The following is an 18,718-nucleotide window of genomic DNA, read 5'->3' on the forward strand; positions in this document are numbered from 1 at the left end:
TCTAAGGCCTTAGTAGTTCCTCTGTAAAATGGGAATGATAAAACTCTCATTAAAAACAGGAAAAATACACAGAAAAAACTAAGCAGAGTGGCTGGCAAATAAAACCACCGACAAAGACTCACAGGATAAAAACTCCACTCCCTCTTCCCAGCCCACGAGATCCAGGCGACTCTTGTCTCATCACCACTGCTGATACTATTTGCCCTACTTTACACAACTCAGCAAGCCCTGTATCTAGCAAAATGTGTCATTTCCAAGGTTTTTTTTTTTTAGGAAAATAAGAAACAGAAAAGCACAATGGATTCTTTCTTTAGTGTGAAAAATATCTACCCACCTTATCACATGAATGGAAGCCGAAAGGTCTCATGGTGTGGACAACACAAGGGACTCTAGCATGCGGGTACAGTGAAGTACTGTCACTTTCTAAAACTATCTGCCAGTGGTGCAGAACCTCTTAGAGACCGAACGCCCAAAATGCAACCCCAAGCCCACTTATTTATCACAGAATGCCAACACTGCAACTAAACCTGAATACTGAGGCTTTAGTTTAGAAAAAACAATTCATACATTAACATCTTTCATCTTAAAAGAAAAACAAATAACACCCAGGCCACAGGTTCGCCACCACTGCTAGTATAGGCCAACTAGACGCACACGCTATGGTGGCAGCTTCTCATTGGAACACTGCTAAACTGACGTGCAAACCGATCCCGAAGGATTTCATTTGGTAACCTTACATGAATCGTGCATCCAACCTTGTTACACTGGAAGTTCCAACAGGAGTACTTATTACAACGGAGTCCTGCCACTTAACCATCCCGTGCACACTGACTTAAACACAGCCAACACTTGTTTTAGCCAGTAACTTTTTTTCCTAAGAACTGTCCCACCACGTTTTTGTCTTACAAAGAGAGGAAGTAATGCCCTGTGGCCAAACCCTAAGGTTAAGAATGGAGAGCCTTGGACTTCGGTGGACTTTTTCTCTCTGGTTACCAGCAGGGTAGTCATCCAGCTATCCCATAAACATCAGCCAGGGATGGGCTCAGAGTTCTATCTGTAATGGTCCCTTCCAAAGACCTGGGAAAGAGAACAGTAGGATCAAGCTGGGCAGTGGTCAACCCAGTTGCGCCACTCCTGGGGCTGTGTGCGCCGGCTCCATATGTAAAGGCCCCAGTGTTCTCTGCGGCACCTTGGCCTGAGCACAAATGAACACATGACCTAACCATCACAGCACTTCCCTTCTGCACAGTGAGGACAGCGCACCCACTACCTGTACCGCCTCGTCTCACACAACTGTCACTTAAGCGGGGAGTGCTCTTACTATACTTTGGGGACACGAGTCAAAAGATGAGTCATTTGGGCATGTCAGCACAGATGGACTGAACCACAGGGTTTGGTTTGGTTTGGTTCCAAGATGGAAACATGGAGATTGCTGAGATTCCTGTTCAACGCCCTTCTTTTGTACATAAGAAAACCGAGACTCAGAAAGATGGCAGCATTCATCCTGGGTCACACACATACACAGAACCATCTCCGAAACTAGAAGACAGGCCGTAGTTTCCCAGCCCAAGCCCGTGAGGAGTCATCCATATAAGCCAGGGTTGACAGATCCCTGTGAATGTAAAGGTTGACCTTCTCATTTGCTGTAACAAGTATAACTTCCCTAAAAACAGAAACAGTTTTGTTTGGTTGGTTGGTTTTTTGTTTTTGAGACAGGGTCCCGCTTTGTATTATTCCAAGGTGGACTTGAACTCACTATGTAACACAGGTTGGCCTCAAACTCACAGCAATCTCCCCATCTCAGCCTCCCAATAACTGGGGTTACACCCATGAGCCACCAAGCCGTTTCCCTCCTTACTTTTTTGCGCGGAACACGGACAGTAAACAGCAGCTGCGCCAATGTCAGAACCATTAAAATGAAATCTTGCATTGCAGATCTCAATACCACCTTGACTCAAGTTTTTGAGTTCCTACTTTTGAGCAGGATAAAAATTCCTTATTACCCCTACACTGTTACATGAAGTCTAAAAATTTTGAACAGTAAAATGCAAAGAGAGACGTTGCCCAAAACCACTGCATCAGAATTAGAGGTCATGAAAATTCCCCAGTAAGTGCTTTTTGTTCAAATTATTTTTTAAAAAAAGACAAGAACTCTTATTTTGATATCCTCACAAAAATATTTTACACAGGAGAGTAAGCTCTGGGAAGTTTGAATTCACATTATATAGGCTAAGGATTCTACATCCACTAACGGAATCCCATGTACTTACGCTCTCAGCCTAGTTCCTATCATCAATACATCTTCTGAGTCCTCGGAGCCCACTGGCACGTAGAGAAAAGCGGAAAAATGCTATCTCGGCTCAAGTGGGCCCAGAGGGGCTATGATGAACAGTTTAATATTCCCAGGAAAGCCTATTATTAAAAGGGAACGGGGGGGGGGGGTCAGGAACCTATTCTGGCTTTGTTTTATTCATTCCAAGAATCATGGAACTTGCCATTTATATCTAGCAAGTTTTTTTTTTCTAATTAGTCTATAATTTCTGCAGAACACTTTGAAGAAAAAGACTCCATGATCAATCACTCCACCATTAGTGAAATGCACCTCCCACCGGATTGAGGTGCAAGGTACAGAAACCTCACATGCAGTGTGAAACACTCCACTCACACCTCAGGAGGTCTGGCCGGCACCTTCTGAGCAACACACCTCACAACCGATCTTCTGAGACGGCGACTGCCAAGACTCCCCTGTCCCTGCATGGCCCAGAAGTGGGTCCTTCAGGCAGTAAAAACTTGAGTGGGAGTCTGGAGCTTTGGGGTGTCCGTGCATTTCTCCCGCCTCCCCAGCTGGCAGACCAGCATCGAGCTAAGATAAAGATCTGAGTCGGTCTTTCTTTGTGGCTGGGAGGAAGCAAAGTCGTGTAAATACAATGCTTAGTAAGGAAAAAGTAGCAGGTCTCCTATCTCAAAGGTCAGCCCGGCCAACAATTCCTTCGGACCACCAATCCTGCGCCCCGCCTCTACCCTCCCCGCTACCGCCTGGCTCCTTCCCCACCTCCAACCGTCTTCCCAGCAAATGAGGCTGAATTTCAGCGTTTTCGCTTTTTCTCCGACCTGGCTGAACCTGGATCCATTTGCTCGGTGTAAACACGCCAATCTGTGGCCCAAGTCCCTTGTTACGGCGCAAGGGTGGAGCGGGGAGAGAGAGCGCTGGGCAGCGGCGATGGTTCGGGATCCAGCCGAGGTGGGCCCTCCTAGAAAACTGCTTCCCACCGACCGCTTAGCTTCCGATCGGCCGCGGCAGCGAGACGCGAGCCTCCAGGAGCAGCGCGGAGTAGCGCGCGGCCCACGGAGCCCCAGCGCGCTCACAGCGGTACAGCGGCGCGGTACGGCAAGGCAAAGCCCGGAGATCCCGAGGTGGGCGGGCACCGCGCGACAGGGGACCGAGCACTTCCGTGCCCTTTCCGGAATCCCACCCAACTCCAGAAACCCAAAGATCCTGAAAATTCCGAAAGCGAAACTGGAAGCAGGTCTCCAGAAGTTTGGGGACCGTATGCCGGGCTCCCCGCCTCAGGACTACTGGACACTACAAATGCCATCTAGGACGCGCACCAGCGGTAGTGGCCATCGCTGCGTACACCCACCACCCGAGTGCCCGGGGGCCTCCTTCGGGTTTTTTGTACTTGGAAGTCCCCAACCAACTCCGCCCCCAGCCGCTGGAGCGCCCTAGGTCCCTTTGGTACTGGGACGGTGGTCGGCTGGGCTCGGGCACTGCATCAATTCCAAGAAAAACAGGCCCTGCGAGAATCCTGCGGAACGTCCTTTGTAATCGCCATTCTACAGTCCGGCTTCCACCGCAGAGCCCGGTGCAAAATCGGGGGTTTCAGTGCGCCGGAGTGAACTGTACCTTTGTCAGCATCGACGTCAGGAGGGCGAGGGGAGGGGTTCGCGGCTGAAACTGCAGTCGGCCAGCACAGAGCCATTTTAGGCTGGCCCGCACCTCCGCGCAGCCCACGGAAGAGCCGGCCCGGAGGACGCGCCGAGCGCGGCGGGAAGGGCAGGGTGCGCCACGCGCCCTGCACCCCGGGCGAAACGCGCGTCCGTCCGCGCCTAGCCGAGCGCTCTGCCTCGCCGCTCCGGCGGGAGGGAAAGCCTGTCGCCGCGTCTCCAATCGAGGTGTCACTCTGGCCTCCACCCACCCGACGCGGAGAGCGGACCCGCCCCTCCGACAGCGAGGCGCTCGTCTAAATAACCCTATGGAGCCTCCGCAAACGCGAAAAACCACGTTGCTGTGGTAACTACAAACGTGCGTAACACTATTTTTTAACTGTCATTTTTAAAATGTCTCCCAGCTCCCGCCGCTACGCGATCAGGTGCGCGGGCCCGGGAAAAGTCACCGGGACCTGCCCTAGTGGGCCAGGGGGCCGCTCACGACCGCCGCGTGGCCCCCGACCCCCTTAGGGTCTTTCCCGCTGGCACCGCCGAGCGTTCTCAGCTGGGCGGCCGCGTGCTGGACACGGGCGACCCCTGTCGGGGACCCCGGCTCCCAGCGAAGGCACGTTCCCGCATTCCGGAGGGCTCTCCTCCGGGCTAGCGTTCGCCCGTTTTCCCTAAGGCTCGCCTTACAGCACCGATTTTGTCTCCAAATTCCAGCCCCAGGCCCGGATGCCGGCCTTTCCCCGGACGCTTCGTCGCCCACGACTCTCCAAGGCTACAGCCCTGCCTGCGCGCCCGCCAAGGCCGGAGGAAGACACCTCACACACAGCCCTCGGCTCTCCACCCGAGCAAGGGGCAGCCCCTCCACCCCCGCGCCTTCCCCAAGCCCCTACCCCGCCAAAGCCGAAAGCAACAAAAGCAGCTCCCCTCCTAGACCCTACACATCTCCGGGCCGAGCTCCGCGCGCCCCTCCCCTTCTGCCCCCGGCTTTCATCCTCCCAGCGCTCTGGCGTGGACCCCAACCTTCCACCCCAGCGTGGCGCAAAGGGAAGCAAAAGCACACTAAATCCAGCACACGCAAAATCCCACTGACGTCTGCAGCCCGACTGCACCCAAAACCTTGGACTACTAGTCCCTCTAACAGGCACCTCCTCGCTCCACTTACTCGAGGCTGTACTTGCGCAGCATCCGGCGCACAGAGAGAGCGAGCTCGCCCAGAAAGCCGAAATACATCTTTCCCTCGGCCCGCAGGTATCTCTGCACCGCGTGTCAGCAGTTCGTCACGTCCAATCGTGGCAAGGTGTGGGTTCCGAGGCGCACTCAGATTCGGGGCGGGTCTCCTTCAGCGCGCCCCCTCCCCGCAAGGGCACACGCGAGCAGGCACCGTGCGGGGACGCACAGGCACGCGGGGCAGGCGCGCGTCCACGTCCCGGTCCCGGCGGGGGCCCGTGCGCCCCCCGCCCTCCAGCAATGGACTTGACACACAGACGCCAACCACGGAAAAAATTAGGGCTGCAAGTTCCCTTTCTATTTTCTCCCTTAATTCGCTAAAGCGATTCCCGGGACAACCAAAGAGAGTTGAAACTAAGGTGTGGCCCCTTCGGTTGGGTTTTTTCCCACCACAAAACCTTTATTTTCAGTTTTTAAAAGCCACCCAGCCCGCCATATTGAAACTGGCACGGTGTCTGACGACTCCTTCCCCGCCGCTGTAGCGCCTCGAAGAAAACGCAAGTACGGATGGGGCTCTGGACGCGCGTCCGGCCACGAGAAGCAACCGCTTCCCACTCCCCGGGCTCGCCCTTCCCGGGCCGATCCCCTCCAGCCGTCCCGGGTCAAAATCAGTAAATACGTCCCGCAGTTCCTACAGTTGCTTTTTTGGAGGATTTCAGCAAGACACCACACACACACACACACACACACACACACACAGGCTCGCGCGCGCGCGCCCATTAAAAAATAAACTCTAAAGCCCAAGCAGGTTAGCAATCTTGAAAGGAAGTCGGAGGCGAGCAGACAGCAGGAAAGCCCCAAATGACAGGATATTACTTTAAGGGGGATTTTAACAAATGAACAAAAAGATCGTCTTTGCTGGAGCACGCTCCGAAACTACTACCGACGATTTCATTTCAGCTGCACAGGCAAACGTTTGCAAGGGAGCGGTCGCAGACGTCTCAGGGATCTCTGACCCCCGGGCGGTCTCCAAGCCCCCGCCCCGCCACGTTCTCCCCACCCCCCACTCCAGACGCACCCCAGAAGGAAATCTCAGCGCGGAGGAGACGCGAGCGCAGGGCAGGTAGCTGCACCGCGAAACTGAGCGCACGAAGGAGGGCGGGGACCGGCTGCCCCCGGGGCGGGAGGACACTCTGCAACTCCAGGCGGACTCCCGCACGCCGGGGCTCCTCGGAGGCCACAGGCTCGGGGGAAGGGGACGGAGGAAGCAGAATGACAACCCAGAGCGCACACAGGAGTTTGGGGTTTCGCTCAAGTGCTGTCGCTTTCTCCCCCAGCCCTTCTCTGGGGCTCCGCTCCTCCCTGCTCCCCCTCCCCCACCCCCACCCCGGGGTGGACCCGGCTTCCTTTTTTTTTTTCTAAACTGGAAAAAAAGGACGCGGACCCGCGCGCTCAACCTGCGGGCCGGAGGTTTGCCCACGGCCCGGGGACAGCAGCCGGCGCGGCGTCCTACCTGATGAAGTTCGTCCCGCCTCGCGTGGAGCCCGGCCCCGGGCGTCTCCGAGAGGGCACCGGCCTCGCTCGCCCGCCCGCCCGCGCCGCCCTCGCTCGCTCGCTCCTCGCCCGCCGCCTCCCTCGCGCGCCCGCTCCAGCCCTCCAGCTCCCACTACAGCCTCATTCCAATATGGCATCCTCTCTGTGCGCATGCCCAGCACTCTTTTTAGATCTTTTTTTTTTTTTTTTTTTTTTTTTTTTTTTTTTTTCCTGCGCAGCTAACTCCTTCAACGACCTTTTCCAGCGCTTGCAAAACGCCTTAAGCCAGTTAGCCCGCGGTTCCTGCTCTACTCTTTCCTCTGCCTTAGTCGCGACATCCCACCCCCGTTCCTGGGCGCAGAGACACCCCCAAATCTGCAGAGTCTACGCCACGCGGCCCCCTCCGATCCGCTCCCCCCTCCTTTGCTTTAGCTCCCTCAGTACACGATCGGCAGAAAGTTCGCCTCGCGAGCGTTTCGCACACCCACCAGCAGCGACCGCTGGACAAAGTCCCTATTTCCTAGGTATCTGTTTGTTTTCTCGGTTTGCAACCCCTCTGTGGACCAAGTGCACAAACTTGCGTTTTATCCGCCCGAAATCCTTCCTAGTGGAGAGAAATTGAATCCCAAAGAACAACCTCGGCCCCGCCCGCTCCGCCCCACCCTGCTTTTAAATTGAGCCTGTCCGCGGAGGTTTGAACGTTTCCCTGCCCACTGGGGAGGACCCGAGGGGTCCGGAAGAGGTTTCGTGCCCCGAAGGGCAGGAAATTAAGCTGGGGCTGCTGCGAAGATCGTCAGCTTCTGGTAACAAGGCGCGCCGCGCGTGCCGTGGGGCACCTGGCCAGGACGGGTTCTGGCCGGGCAGGAAAAGAACTCCTGGCCCAGCAGGAGGTAAAAGTGGCCCTCGCGATCACCGAGTGCGCGGAGGCGGCGCACCGCCGAGGGCGGCGCAGCCCCGAGCAGGGCCCGCAGTCCGCGAGGCCCGCGTGTGCTTTGTCCAGGCGTGGGGGGCGGAGGACAGAATCCCGGAGCCTCAGGCGCAGCGCCTGGGCAGCGCCAGAACAAAACCTCGTGCAGAAAAGCCGCGACGCCGGGACAGCTTACGGAGAAGGCTTGGCCTTTACTAAGGCCCAGCTGGTGTGGATGGGTGGTACTGTCCCGGGGATGCCGAACGGGCGCGTTCGCGTAGGGGTTTTGCTGTGTTGCCATCGGGGATAAAGTTCTCCTAGTTTCCTAATTCTGTGTGCGCTCCATTCTCTTGAATACCTCTGGCCACACCACATCCTCCCCCTGGGCCCAGGCGTTTTCGAGGCTCCCGCGAGTTACCACCCCTCCCTTGCCCCGCCTTGCCCTCCAGTGCAGCCCCCAAAGCAGAAGTGCGTGTTCCGAGGGGCCGGGGTCGGCCAGTGGAAAGCGGGCCAAAGGATGACCGCGCGGGATAGAGGCTGACGGCGCGGCCCGAGCTGATCTAGAAGAATCACCGAGGGATGTGCCTGAGACGGCTCCGGCCACCCGCGAGCTGGGGAGGACCCCGCCCCCGAAGCGATCTTGGAGGTCCGGGACGGATCTCCAGGGTGGCGGCCACTGCGCACCGCTCACGAAATCTCATTCCCTTACAGTATCTTGGAGATCGCTTTGCGAGGGCGTGAAGCTCCTTCCCCCAGGCCCGTCCTTCCTCCACGAGACACAGGAACTACCTGAGACCCGGAAAAGCCAAGCCCCAGAGGCCACTCGCTGTGCTTCCCGGTTTGAACTCCAGCCCGAGTCTGCGACCCCTTGCAGCCCCCCGGTCCAGCTCTTAGGGTCACCAAACCACAGTCCCGAGCTCTGTCCCCGAACCAGCTGCATCCGGCCCCAGCACAGCAACCCTCCCACCTGCACCCTGGAGCCGCCTCCTTCAGACCCCCAGGCGATTCCAGGTCAGCCTGGGGGACAGACTTTGCTGGCGGGAATCCAGAGCGCGGACCCCAGGCACTGCTGGCTCTAGCCCCAGGTCTCTAGCACCCGTCACCTATTCTTGCCCCGGCTACACAGTGGGCCGGCAAGACAAGACGGGAGCGCAGGAGACAGTCCCATGCTTGGAGGAGTTAACAGCTTGGGAGACCCAGCCGGCACTCCCGCCGCGGAGACCGAGGTCACCGCCTTAGGCACCGCGGAAGCCAGAGCGCGGCGCAGGAATGGCCCCGAGTGTGGACCCCTCCTCCAACTCCCGAGAGCCCAGGCTGCGCCACTCGGGCCGGCGTCCCCGCGCGCCCCAGGCCGCTCTCAGTCCGGCTCCCTGCGCCCCTCGGGACTTCCGGGCGCCCCTGTGCCGAGTGAGGTCGCGCTTTCCGTCTCCTCCAGCAGTGCGACGTGAGCTGCAACCAGCCATTTTGCGGTTTCCAACCTGGTTTATAGTTTTAAGTCATTATTATGCACCGAGATTATTTCATCAAAATAAACACAAATGCAAAAAAAAAAAACGCCTGATCTCAAACTCCATGATGGTGTATCTGTTACCTTCCTGATTGCCCCAGCGTGGTTGAGCAGTGCTTTATGCGGTTGGTACGCTGCCGCCTGCGAACCTCTGCCCGTGGCTCTAGAAAGGGCTGCCGTGGAGGAGCGGCATTTTTGTTTTACTTATCTTGATTAAGAAATCGAATCACGAACCGAATGCTCTCATTGTTACCGTAAAGACTCTTAAAGTAGTCTGTTGTGGAACCTCTCAAAGTTCCGCTCTCCTCTACTTTGGGGCTGCTTTTTGCACGTGACTTTTGGACCGTTCCTTGGCTTTTTTTCCCTCGACCTCCCTCCGTTCTCCTTTATCTAAGGACGCCAGTGAGCCAAATGAAAAGTGGTTAGGAGATTCCCAGTGGCAGTTAAAGTGACCTGTTCATCCCACTCCAGTACCCCCCAACTTTCGCTTTTATTCCAGAACCGGACCCTTTAGAGATATAGGAATCCAGCCAGATGTGGGATCCACCCTAAGTCGATTAAAGTTGGTGGCGGGGGTGGGAAACGAGCTTAGTCTGCCAAGGATAAAAGCACTGGTAAAAACGAAATACTTTTTCAAAGTAAAGAAGACATACTTCACTTCAAATCAGAGAAGGCCATGTGAGTCCCATGATCAACCCAGGAGTTCTGTGTTGTCAGTATTCACTAAAACTTTCCTCCTCCCCTATAAGCCCTTGGAGTTATTACTTTGCTAAACTGTGGGTGAGCCATGAATGTCATCACTTTTTACTGCAGCTACAGACCTGGGTCATGCTTTCAAAGGAACGTGGGAATTTCTTGTAGAATAAATAAGGCTAAATTGCACAAAATGTTAAATTATTTTTGTTTAAGTATAAAATATTCACCTGCTATGCCATTTGATGATACAGAATAAATTAGGAACTTAACAGTTGAAAAGTTTCTTTCATATTCTGTGTATTCCTAATATTCATGAAAAGTTTCTGAAAAGTTGAAAAATTGTATGTATACTATTTTGTTCATGTTAAAAGCACAAGGTTACTTAGGTTTTATTGTCTCCATACTAATAAAAAATGTTTAATGTTGTCGTACTTAATTCATGTTTAAATTATCACTTCACACTGAGAAAAAAGGTCTTCCTCCGGATGAGCCATTATTACAACCATTCTTTTTAATATGCAGACTTTCTAGTGAGATATCAAACATAGTAACTTCACACAAAAGCAGAAGAGGGGGAGGTCAGAACCAAATAGTTGATGAATTTGTGCTATCTTCTCTTTACTGGAAGCTGTAAGCCAAAATTTGTTTTTTCCTGGGCTGCATAAAATAGTATTTTTTCATCAACTTCCTAAGGTCACTGGGAGTAAATCTCTTACTTTTTGGCCTTTTTTCTCTTATCCCTTACTCTCCATGAAAGCACTTGGCCAATGCATTGGAAACTCCGATGACCTCAGATAACTGCTGTGTGACCTCTGTAAGTCCAATGGCTTTTCTGACTCAATTTCCCACTGGTAAAATGAAGGGACAGGACCAAGTGTTCTGTAAAATTTCAAAGACTCTAAAGAGTGCTTAGCAATCTGCCCCACTCCAAAGCCACAAGTAGCTTTCTAGAATATTCTACCACCATCTGTTGTCAATTTGGTATCGCAAAAGCATACACCCTGGGGTCACAAAAAGAAAGTAAAATCAACTAACCGGACTTGTAGAGGAAAGATGTTAGTGTCTTTTTGCCCTACTGTCCTGCAGGGAAGGTACTGTTGAGGTCGTACTTGCCCCTTGTTTAGATTACTGGTGTGGTTTTGCATTTATTGCATGGGTTTTAGATTGTCCCTGGGTGCCCAAGGCTAATGTGACAGTATCTATGAGCGTTGTGAGAAAAGCCTGGAGAGACTGACTCATTGCTATAGTTAAAAGGTTCTTAATGAGTGCACCTGGGACCTATGGTGGTCCACAAACTAGTCACCTTGTGGAGCACTTTCATATATTTCTAGAAATTTCAGAAATTTACTATTGCTCTCACTTCTTATATACTTTGAAAGGCTTTTCAAGCTTCCTTGGCAGTAATAGGAAAAAATAACCGTGTACAGGGCATATAAATGTATTATGTCAGAAATCTCCTAGGACATTTATAGAAAGAGATGAGGTGGTTCACTTGGAGGTGAACCAGTTTTGACTAACGACTTCTTGCTCCACAAAAGAGGAACAGATATCCTGACAAAATGACACCCAACTCCTGTGACTATACTGGCTGTGACTTTTCTGGCTATACAGTAACACGTACTTCACTCTTACTTTATATAAGGTATAATACTGCATATTTTACAGTCTTATGGCCAACCCTCTGGTAGCATACTCCTGTAGTCCCAGAACTCTGGGAGGCTAAAGCAAGATGATTATGAGTTTGAGCCCAGCCTGGGAAACTTAGCAACTTGGCAAGACTTTGTCTCAAAATTTAAAATTAAAAAAGACTTGGGATCTTGCTTAGTGCAAAGGCCTTGGGCTCAATCCTGTCATGCTATGTGTCTAGATGCACCCCTACTCCAAGCCTCATGCAGTCATAGGGTTTTTTTGGAGGTGGCTGAATCTAAAGTATGTGATTGATTTGTAGTGCAATGCTAGGATTAAGGGTGCTGGGATTAGAGGTGGGTGTTTGCTGGATCAGTCCACTGATTGGATTGGCACCACCCTAATCCCGGGGGCCTGGATAGATTATAAGGGATAGAAAGAGGTTTATCTGGCTCTGTCTTGTTGCTTTTGCTGTCTTTTTCTATCATAAACTGTTTCTCTGTGATGCATCTTTGCCAAGTTACCCTGCCTTGGAGCCAGCTGATTATGGACTGAAACTTCTACAAACTGTGACCTAAATAAACCTTTCCTGCTTTAACTTTTGGAGTCAGGTATTTTGTCCCATCAACAAGAGAAAAGTAACTAAGACAAATCCCTAGTACCAAAAAAATCTTGAGTTCTGACCCACTGTTACTGTTTCTGGAATTTCTGTTGTAGGACAATGTTTTTCTTGGGCCACTGGTATTATCTTATCTAGAGCCACTTGCATTGTCTAATCCAACCCTTTTATGACCAAGGGTCTCTACTGGCAAAACTACACACACACACACACACACACACACACACACACACAGGTCAGGCATGTGGCTTGTGACCCTAGAATAACACTTCCTCTGTCTATGGTAACTGGCCTGAATGGCATCAAATTTAGCACAGTGCAAAACTATGATTCTCACTGGACTCCTAACATAAAATAGACATCAGATTAAAACAAAAACATCAAAATCCTATATCAAAAAGTGATTTTCGTGTTCCGAGCACAGTGGTCAATCTATGTTACGTGCACCCACCATCTCAGTAACTCCCCGACTAAAATATAGATGAGACTGCAGTTTCAAGGCACTGTGCAACTCCAGCTTTATTGTAGCTTCAAAATCCCCAGCCTGTTTGTTTTCCCTGCATGTCATTTAAATTATCTTACTATAGAATAAGTATTATCATGATCAAAAATACAGTTAGTGGATCATTAATGATTGCTTTGCAGTGCCATCTGCTGGAATCAAATACTGACTTGCTTTCAAGTGCTTTGTAGATTTCATTGTTTTTAATGGAGAGAATATTGGGGAACCCAAAGGAAAAATTGGGTTTTTATTGGATGTGATTAGAGATGATGACTTGGAAGCTCTAGTTATACATAAACTGAAATATATTCCTATAACCATCTACCCCTCTCCTATTAGACATACAGAGAAATCGCATGTTTCTTTCCAAAGTAAAATTGCTTCCATTTTAAATTAATTATTTAAACTAATTTTTAATAGAGTACTATGATTTTTTTCTTTATCCTCTTAAAGACTGATTTTTTTATTTACATTTGCAAGGGCCTCTGACATGGATATCATAATAACATTTGGACGCTTTAACTTTGTTTTATACCTTGAAGGGAAAACCTCAGACGATTTTTTTTATGTTTTCCCAGATCAAACCAACTTCTGGAAGAGAGGCATGTTTTAAAATTAAGTACAACAGAAAATGAACTAATGAGGACTAAAAACAAATTTTGGCTTCAGTTATTCATTCAGGAAATACTTACTGAGCAGCTTTTATGTGCCAGAATTGGTTCTAAGACCTCAAATGCAGTGAACAAGACAAAGCCATGCTTAATGCTTATATTTCCTCAAGGAAAAGATCAGTGATAAACACAGGAATAGACAGTGGCATGTGGAGATTAATACAATGGAAGAGTAAAGCAAGAGAAGGTACAGAAAGTGACCATGAGATGGGGAAGGAGCAATGACATTTATATGAGAGGGTTCTGGGGAATGACGTTTGGACAAAGTGCTCCTGCAGACAGATCAGTAAGTTCAAAGGCCCTTAGGACACCGTGGCTCCATTTTTCAAAATGTCTAGAAAACATAGTCACAAATACATCCAAGTAAACGGTACAATATAGTGAGTTACTGAAGGCAAACTTCCTGAGAATTAATAAAACAGTTAACATTTACTAAGCACATATTCTGTGGCAAAGATTCTTCCAAGGGCTAAAGACACACAAGTATTGGTTTACTTAACTCCACAGCAAGTCTGAGTATGAGCAGTATTATTGTCCCTACTTCATGGAGAAAAACAAACAAACAAACAGAATGATCCAGCAACCTGCATAGCCAGTAAGTGTTGGAGGCAGAGTTTGAACTTAGGCAGTCTGACTCTAAATCCCAGGCTTTTCTTTCCTAATCTGTGCTCCCATTATTTATGAGAATAGAGATCCCAGAGACCCAACACAGTGTTAGAATGAAAGAGTGAAGGAACTTGGTTGATTTAGCAGTAGAAGAAAGGCTAAAATGAAAAGGAGGGCCTGGGTTAAGCTTATGCACATAAACAAAACAAGTTCTTTAAGAAATGAAAATAGATTAAATTGTCACCATAACCTTAATAGAATAAACTCTGATAACAGAAGGGATGCAGAGGCTTAGCATGTGACCAATGCCAACAGCAATGAAACACTGGAGTCTCCTGCTTTCATGTCATACCACACTCAGTACATGTTGACATGCATTTGTCTTAATTAATCTTCAGAAAAAACTATGAGGTAGGTACTGTCGAATCCTTTTTACAGAGAAAGAAACCACAATTTAGAGAATTTGAGTAATTGCTTGGATATCCAGCGACTACCAAGTGACAGATCCAGCACATCATATGCCACGTGCATATTCTCATAGTCATGCTGTTGAAGAGCCAAAACAGATTATGTTGATTGGACTCTGGACTACACTAAGGCAATTAATCTTGTGGCCAAATTCACCAGAAGCCTTGATAAAAGCCCCTGGTCCTGCTGACTCCACAGCTCCCCACAGACTGTGCTCAGAATGGTAAGAACCTTTGTGTGGAGGTCAGAAGGGCACATGCTTAAATTCAGCTTTATCATCATTAATCTCACTCTCTTTTCCTCTTCCTCGTCCCTCTCTTCCTCAGTTTCCCCAAAGTAAAAAAAAAGACTTAGGCCCCTTACTCCCATCCTGAGTAACGGGGAAAATTAGATTCTTTTTTTTTTCTTTCTTTTTATCAAACTCAGAACCTTGTGCTTGCCAGGCAGATGCTTTTGCCCCTGAGTTAAATCTCCAACTCTAGATTTCTTTTTCAAAGAGATAGGAAGACCAGCACACAACAGACTTAAAATTATTGCCTGCTCTAACTCCCCCCACCTCTCATCTGTACATGCTGAAAGAAACATTATTCATAAATTTCAGGGCAAGCTCATACTTTTGAATATATGTTTAATAATTATGTGTTGAATAATTGAATCAGATCGTATCATGAATTTCTTTTCTACATTACCATGGTCTTGTACCCTATATGATTCCTGCAGTAACCTTGTTCCTTTCTTATTCTCTTTTCTTTTTATCTTTTCCCTTGTGCTTTTGTGCAATAGCTTCATCTTCCTGAAAATCCAGATAAAATATTCCAAAACAAGAATGTGGTTAGCAACCGACTCATAGTATATTAAAGAACCTTCAGTTATATTCTACTCATTGAAAACCCCTCATACATACCAATTCCATGTATCACTCTTGTGAAACTTAATCTTTGTCAGTCCCTAAGAGTATAATTTTAATGTCCACCTGGACAAGCAGTTGTTGGCACTAATAGTATGTTCTTGATTTTTTTTTTTTTTTTCCGGTATCAGGAATCGAACTCGCGATCTTGCGCTTGCCAGACAGGCGCTGTGCCGCTGAGCTAAATCCCCAGCCCCCTAATAGCATGTTCTTAAATGCATTGTTTTAAATTCACATGAGCTAGACAGCCACAGAACAATGCAGTAGGAAGTAGTTAGAAAAACAAAGAGTGAAAAGATGGGATTTGTACTCAAATCCCAGTGGTGTTCCGAGCTAGATGAACCACTTGTGGAGTGGACATAATATCTCTGACTTCATGAGATTCAGAAGGATGAAGGAAACAGAAAATGCCCAGAGACTGGTGCCATAATTTGACTCACACAATGCAAAAACCTGTTCTTTACTCCCTCTTTTTGGTTTAATGATAAACTAAATTTCCAATTCTAGTCCAAATTAGTCAAGGAAAACTATAGAAACAGGCTATCTTGGGACTGAGAAATGGAATAAGCTAATAAAGGTCCCAAGAATCAAATTTAATTTTGGTTCATGTGGATTTTGGTAAATAACTTTCTTTTCCTGAGGGTACAGGACAAAGTGACACTGAGAGAGAGAGCCACCTTGGTCTCTTTCTACCTCTGGCAGCCTGCAAGGCAATGCTGTAATCCAGGGCTCTGTGAGATTTTGCCGAGTTTCTTCCGGTTAGCTTGTGAGGCACCATTTGCTTTCTTGTTTGTGCTCTTGTTTCAGATTGCTCTGGGCTCTTAGACAGAACCGAGCGATGAAAATTTTAGTATGGCTGATGCTGCGTGGGAGTCACATCTTTTGGGGGTGTGCTTTCAACTGCTGAAAAAGAAAAGAGAAGAGGAGGAGGAAGAGAACGGAAAAATTGTAAACCCAGGGAATTCTCTGAGACAGGAATATCTTCTTGATGTTTTTATTCTTGATTCTAAGCAGCGTAAGGCTTAATGTTCAATAAGCCAATATTTTCCAAGTTAAAAAAATACCAGCTGCTTTTTTTTTATTCCCCTTGTCAGTTTAGAGAAAATATTCAGCAAAGGTGAGTGTTCTGCTTTTTTTTTTCTTTGCAATGCTAGAAGTAAAGCTAGGGCCTTGCATAGACTAGGTAAGTACTTACCACTGAGCTATACCTCCAGCCCTTTCTATGTTTCATTTTGAGACAAATTCTCCTTAAATTGCAGACTGGCCTTGAACTTGTGATCTCCTGCCTTAGCCTCTCAAGTAGCTGGGATTACAGGCGTGTGCCACCACGCCCAGCTTTTAACAGATTTTTAAGAGTGAAAATAATATATATCTAAAAAGTAAAACATGGAAAAATTAAATAAATAAAATAAAAAATGAAGCATGAGCCTGAAATTTAACATAGTGATTTGTTCACAGAGCAAACTCAATGAACGTTAGCAGGATCAGTCCTGGCTTTGGCATTGACTGGAATGTAAACTATATCCTGATACCTCCCTACCCCTTCTGTGAATAAGTATGATATGATCATGTGTAGACTTTTAGAAAGATTATTTGAATGTCCTTACAGTTCTACGCTTTTTTTTTTTTAGCTTCTGGGAAGAAGAGTGACAAAGCAGATTTTGTTTTTGGAAAACAAAGGTTATTTACATAGCTTCTGAGTGACCTGTAGGCTCCACACAGCCCTTGTTTGCTCTCTTGGGTTTATTTACCTTGTGTTACATCACTCTGGGACAGAGGCGGCATCCTGCCTGCCGGGAGAGGCTCCCGCAATGACTGCTCATGCTTTTCACAAAAAAACTACCTTTATCGACTGAGTTTTAATGACATAATAGTCTGAGGGATACTGAGGCCAGAGTAGTACCCTACACAGGTGATTCCTAGGAGCAAGGGAAAAGACTAAGTTCTTTCTCACAGCCAGCTGCTCAGCAGCCCCTTAGCCAGCTTCAGTGATTTCCATTTGGACCATCCTTTTCTTTTTTCTTTTCTTTTCTTTTCTTTTCTTTTCTTTTCTTTTCTTTTCTTTTCTTTTCTTGTCCTTTTGAGACAGGGTCTCGCTATACAGTTCATGCTGGCCTTCAGCTCACTTTGTAGCCCAGGCAGGTCTTGAACTTGCAACAATCCTCCTGTATCAGCCTCCCGAGTGCTGGACCATTCTTAATATTGTGTTCTCTGTTTCTGTCTGTCTCTGTCTCTGTCTCTGTCTCCATCTCGGTCTCTGTCTCTCTCTGTGTCTGTCTCTGTCTGTCTTTCTCTCTCTCTCTCTCTCCCTCTCTTTCTCCTGGGATCTGAACCCAGGGCTTTCACACTGAGCTACCACCTGAACCCTTTTATTTTCTACTTTGAGACAAGGTCTCACTAAGTTGCTAAGCTGCCATGCTTAGCCGAAACTTGCAGTCCTCCTGCCTCAGCCTTGCAGAGTACAAGGATTACAGGTTTGCACCACCATGCCCGGCTCATGACTCTCTCTCGAGTTTTGTGCTTGAATGATATTTGCTAATGCACCAACTGCCGTATCACAAAGCATCCCTGATTGTGCCACTTTCAAAAGTAAAATGATCAACACACTAGGACAAACAGTACCCAGGCACGGACTCTCCATTACACCAAAAAAACAACATGTCGTACGGTGTTCTTCCTGAGTGGGAGAGGAGGAAAAACCTTTTCATTTACTTTTTCATGCTGTTTTTAAATTGTGGGGTTCTTTAACTCTCACCTGACATTCAGCGTAATGGCCTCATGCCAAGAATTTTAATAATAGACAGTGCACATGCAGTAAGGGATGGGAGGAGAGATGAACTTCACAGTTTATTATAGAAGTCCACACATTGCCTCATTCATTCCCTAAACAAAGCTATATTCTTAGACTCTGTCGTGGGGTAAAATCAAGGAGACAGATGCATCCGCCATCGTTGTGTCTAAGTCTCCGGCTGCATTCTTACCTCCCTAGCAAGTGTGATCGAGTCGTTCAGGGCACGGGCACTGCCAAGGTTACTTTTATGTGTCAACCTGACTGGACTTTAGTGCCCAAATACTTGGTGAAACATTCTTTTTGATCCTTCTGTGAAGAGTTTTTTTTAACAAAATTAATATTTAAAAGCAGTGGACTTTAACCATTGCAGACCAACCTGCTTAATGTGGGTGGCTCTCCAATCAAATGAGAGTTTTAACAGAACAAGGACTGATCTCCCCCAAGCAAGAAATAATTTTGCCAGCAGGACTGGAGGTGCAGTTCCTCGCCAGTTTCTAACTTGCTGGCTGCTCTATAGACGTGAGACCTATGTAACAGGGTTCCATAATCAAGAGTTCTGGGGGTGTAGCTCATTGGTAGCACGCTTGCCAGTACTTCAAAAGAAATTTGTTTTGAAATGTAGTGCTTCGAACAGTGCTGAGCCAGTTACACACACACACACACACACACACACACACACACACACACACACTGAGTTTCTCCACAGAGCCCTAATACAGGCAGTTGTAAGGGATAATCATCCTCTGTTCTTTTGTGCCTGCACACAGTCCCTTGCCCACCTG

At 48.4% G+C, this 18,718-nt stretch overlaps 2 protein-coding genes across 8 annotated transcripts in view; one reads left to right on the forward strand and one right to left on the reverse strand.

The window, feature by feature from the left end:
• The window catches only part of Sfmbt2 (Scm-like with four mbt domains 2), a 222,134-nt gene extending 211,965 nt beyond the window's left edge, over positions 1 to 10,169 (reverse strand). Inside the window, exon 1 of one of the 7 annotated variants that reach the window (XM_013513769.1) lies at positions 9,135 to 10,169. The gene's annotated coding sequence lies outside the window, so the exon portion shown is untranslated. The other 6 variants (XM_013513768.1, XM_005383870.2, XM_013513771.1 and 3 more) reach the window with 6 other exon arrangements.
• Positions 3,221 to 9,097, forward strand: LOC106148408 (nascent polypeptide-associated complex subunit alpha, muscle-specific form-like). Its single transcript, XM_013513648.1, has 8 exons — positions 3,221 to 3,614; positions 3,914 to 4,228; positions 4,350 to 4,586; positions 4,651 to 5,451; positions 5,574 to 5,774; positions 6,441 to 6,801; positions 7,358 to 7,785; positions 8,255 to 9,097. The coding sequence occupies exons 1-8, from the start codon at positions 3,221 to 3,223 to the stop codon at positions 8,620 to 8,622; spliced, it is 3,105 nt and encodes a 1,034-aa protein (XP_013369102.1). The 3' UTR covers positions 8,623 to 9,097.
• Positions 10,170 to 18,718: the final 8,549 nt, after the last annotated feature.

Source organism: Chinchilla lanigera, unplaced genomic scaffold, assembly GCF_000276665.1.
Source record: "Chinchilla lanigera isolate Chin_1 unplaced genomic scaffold, ChiLan1.0 scaffold00020, whole genome shotgun sequence".
NCBI classification, from domain to species: domain Eukaryota; kingdom Metazoa; phylum Chordata; class Mammalia; order Rodentia; family Chinchillidae; genus Chinchilla; species Chinchilla lanigera.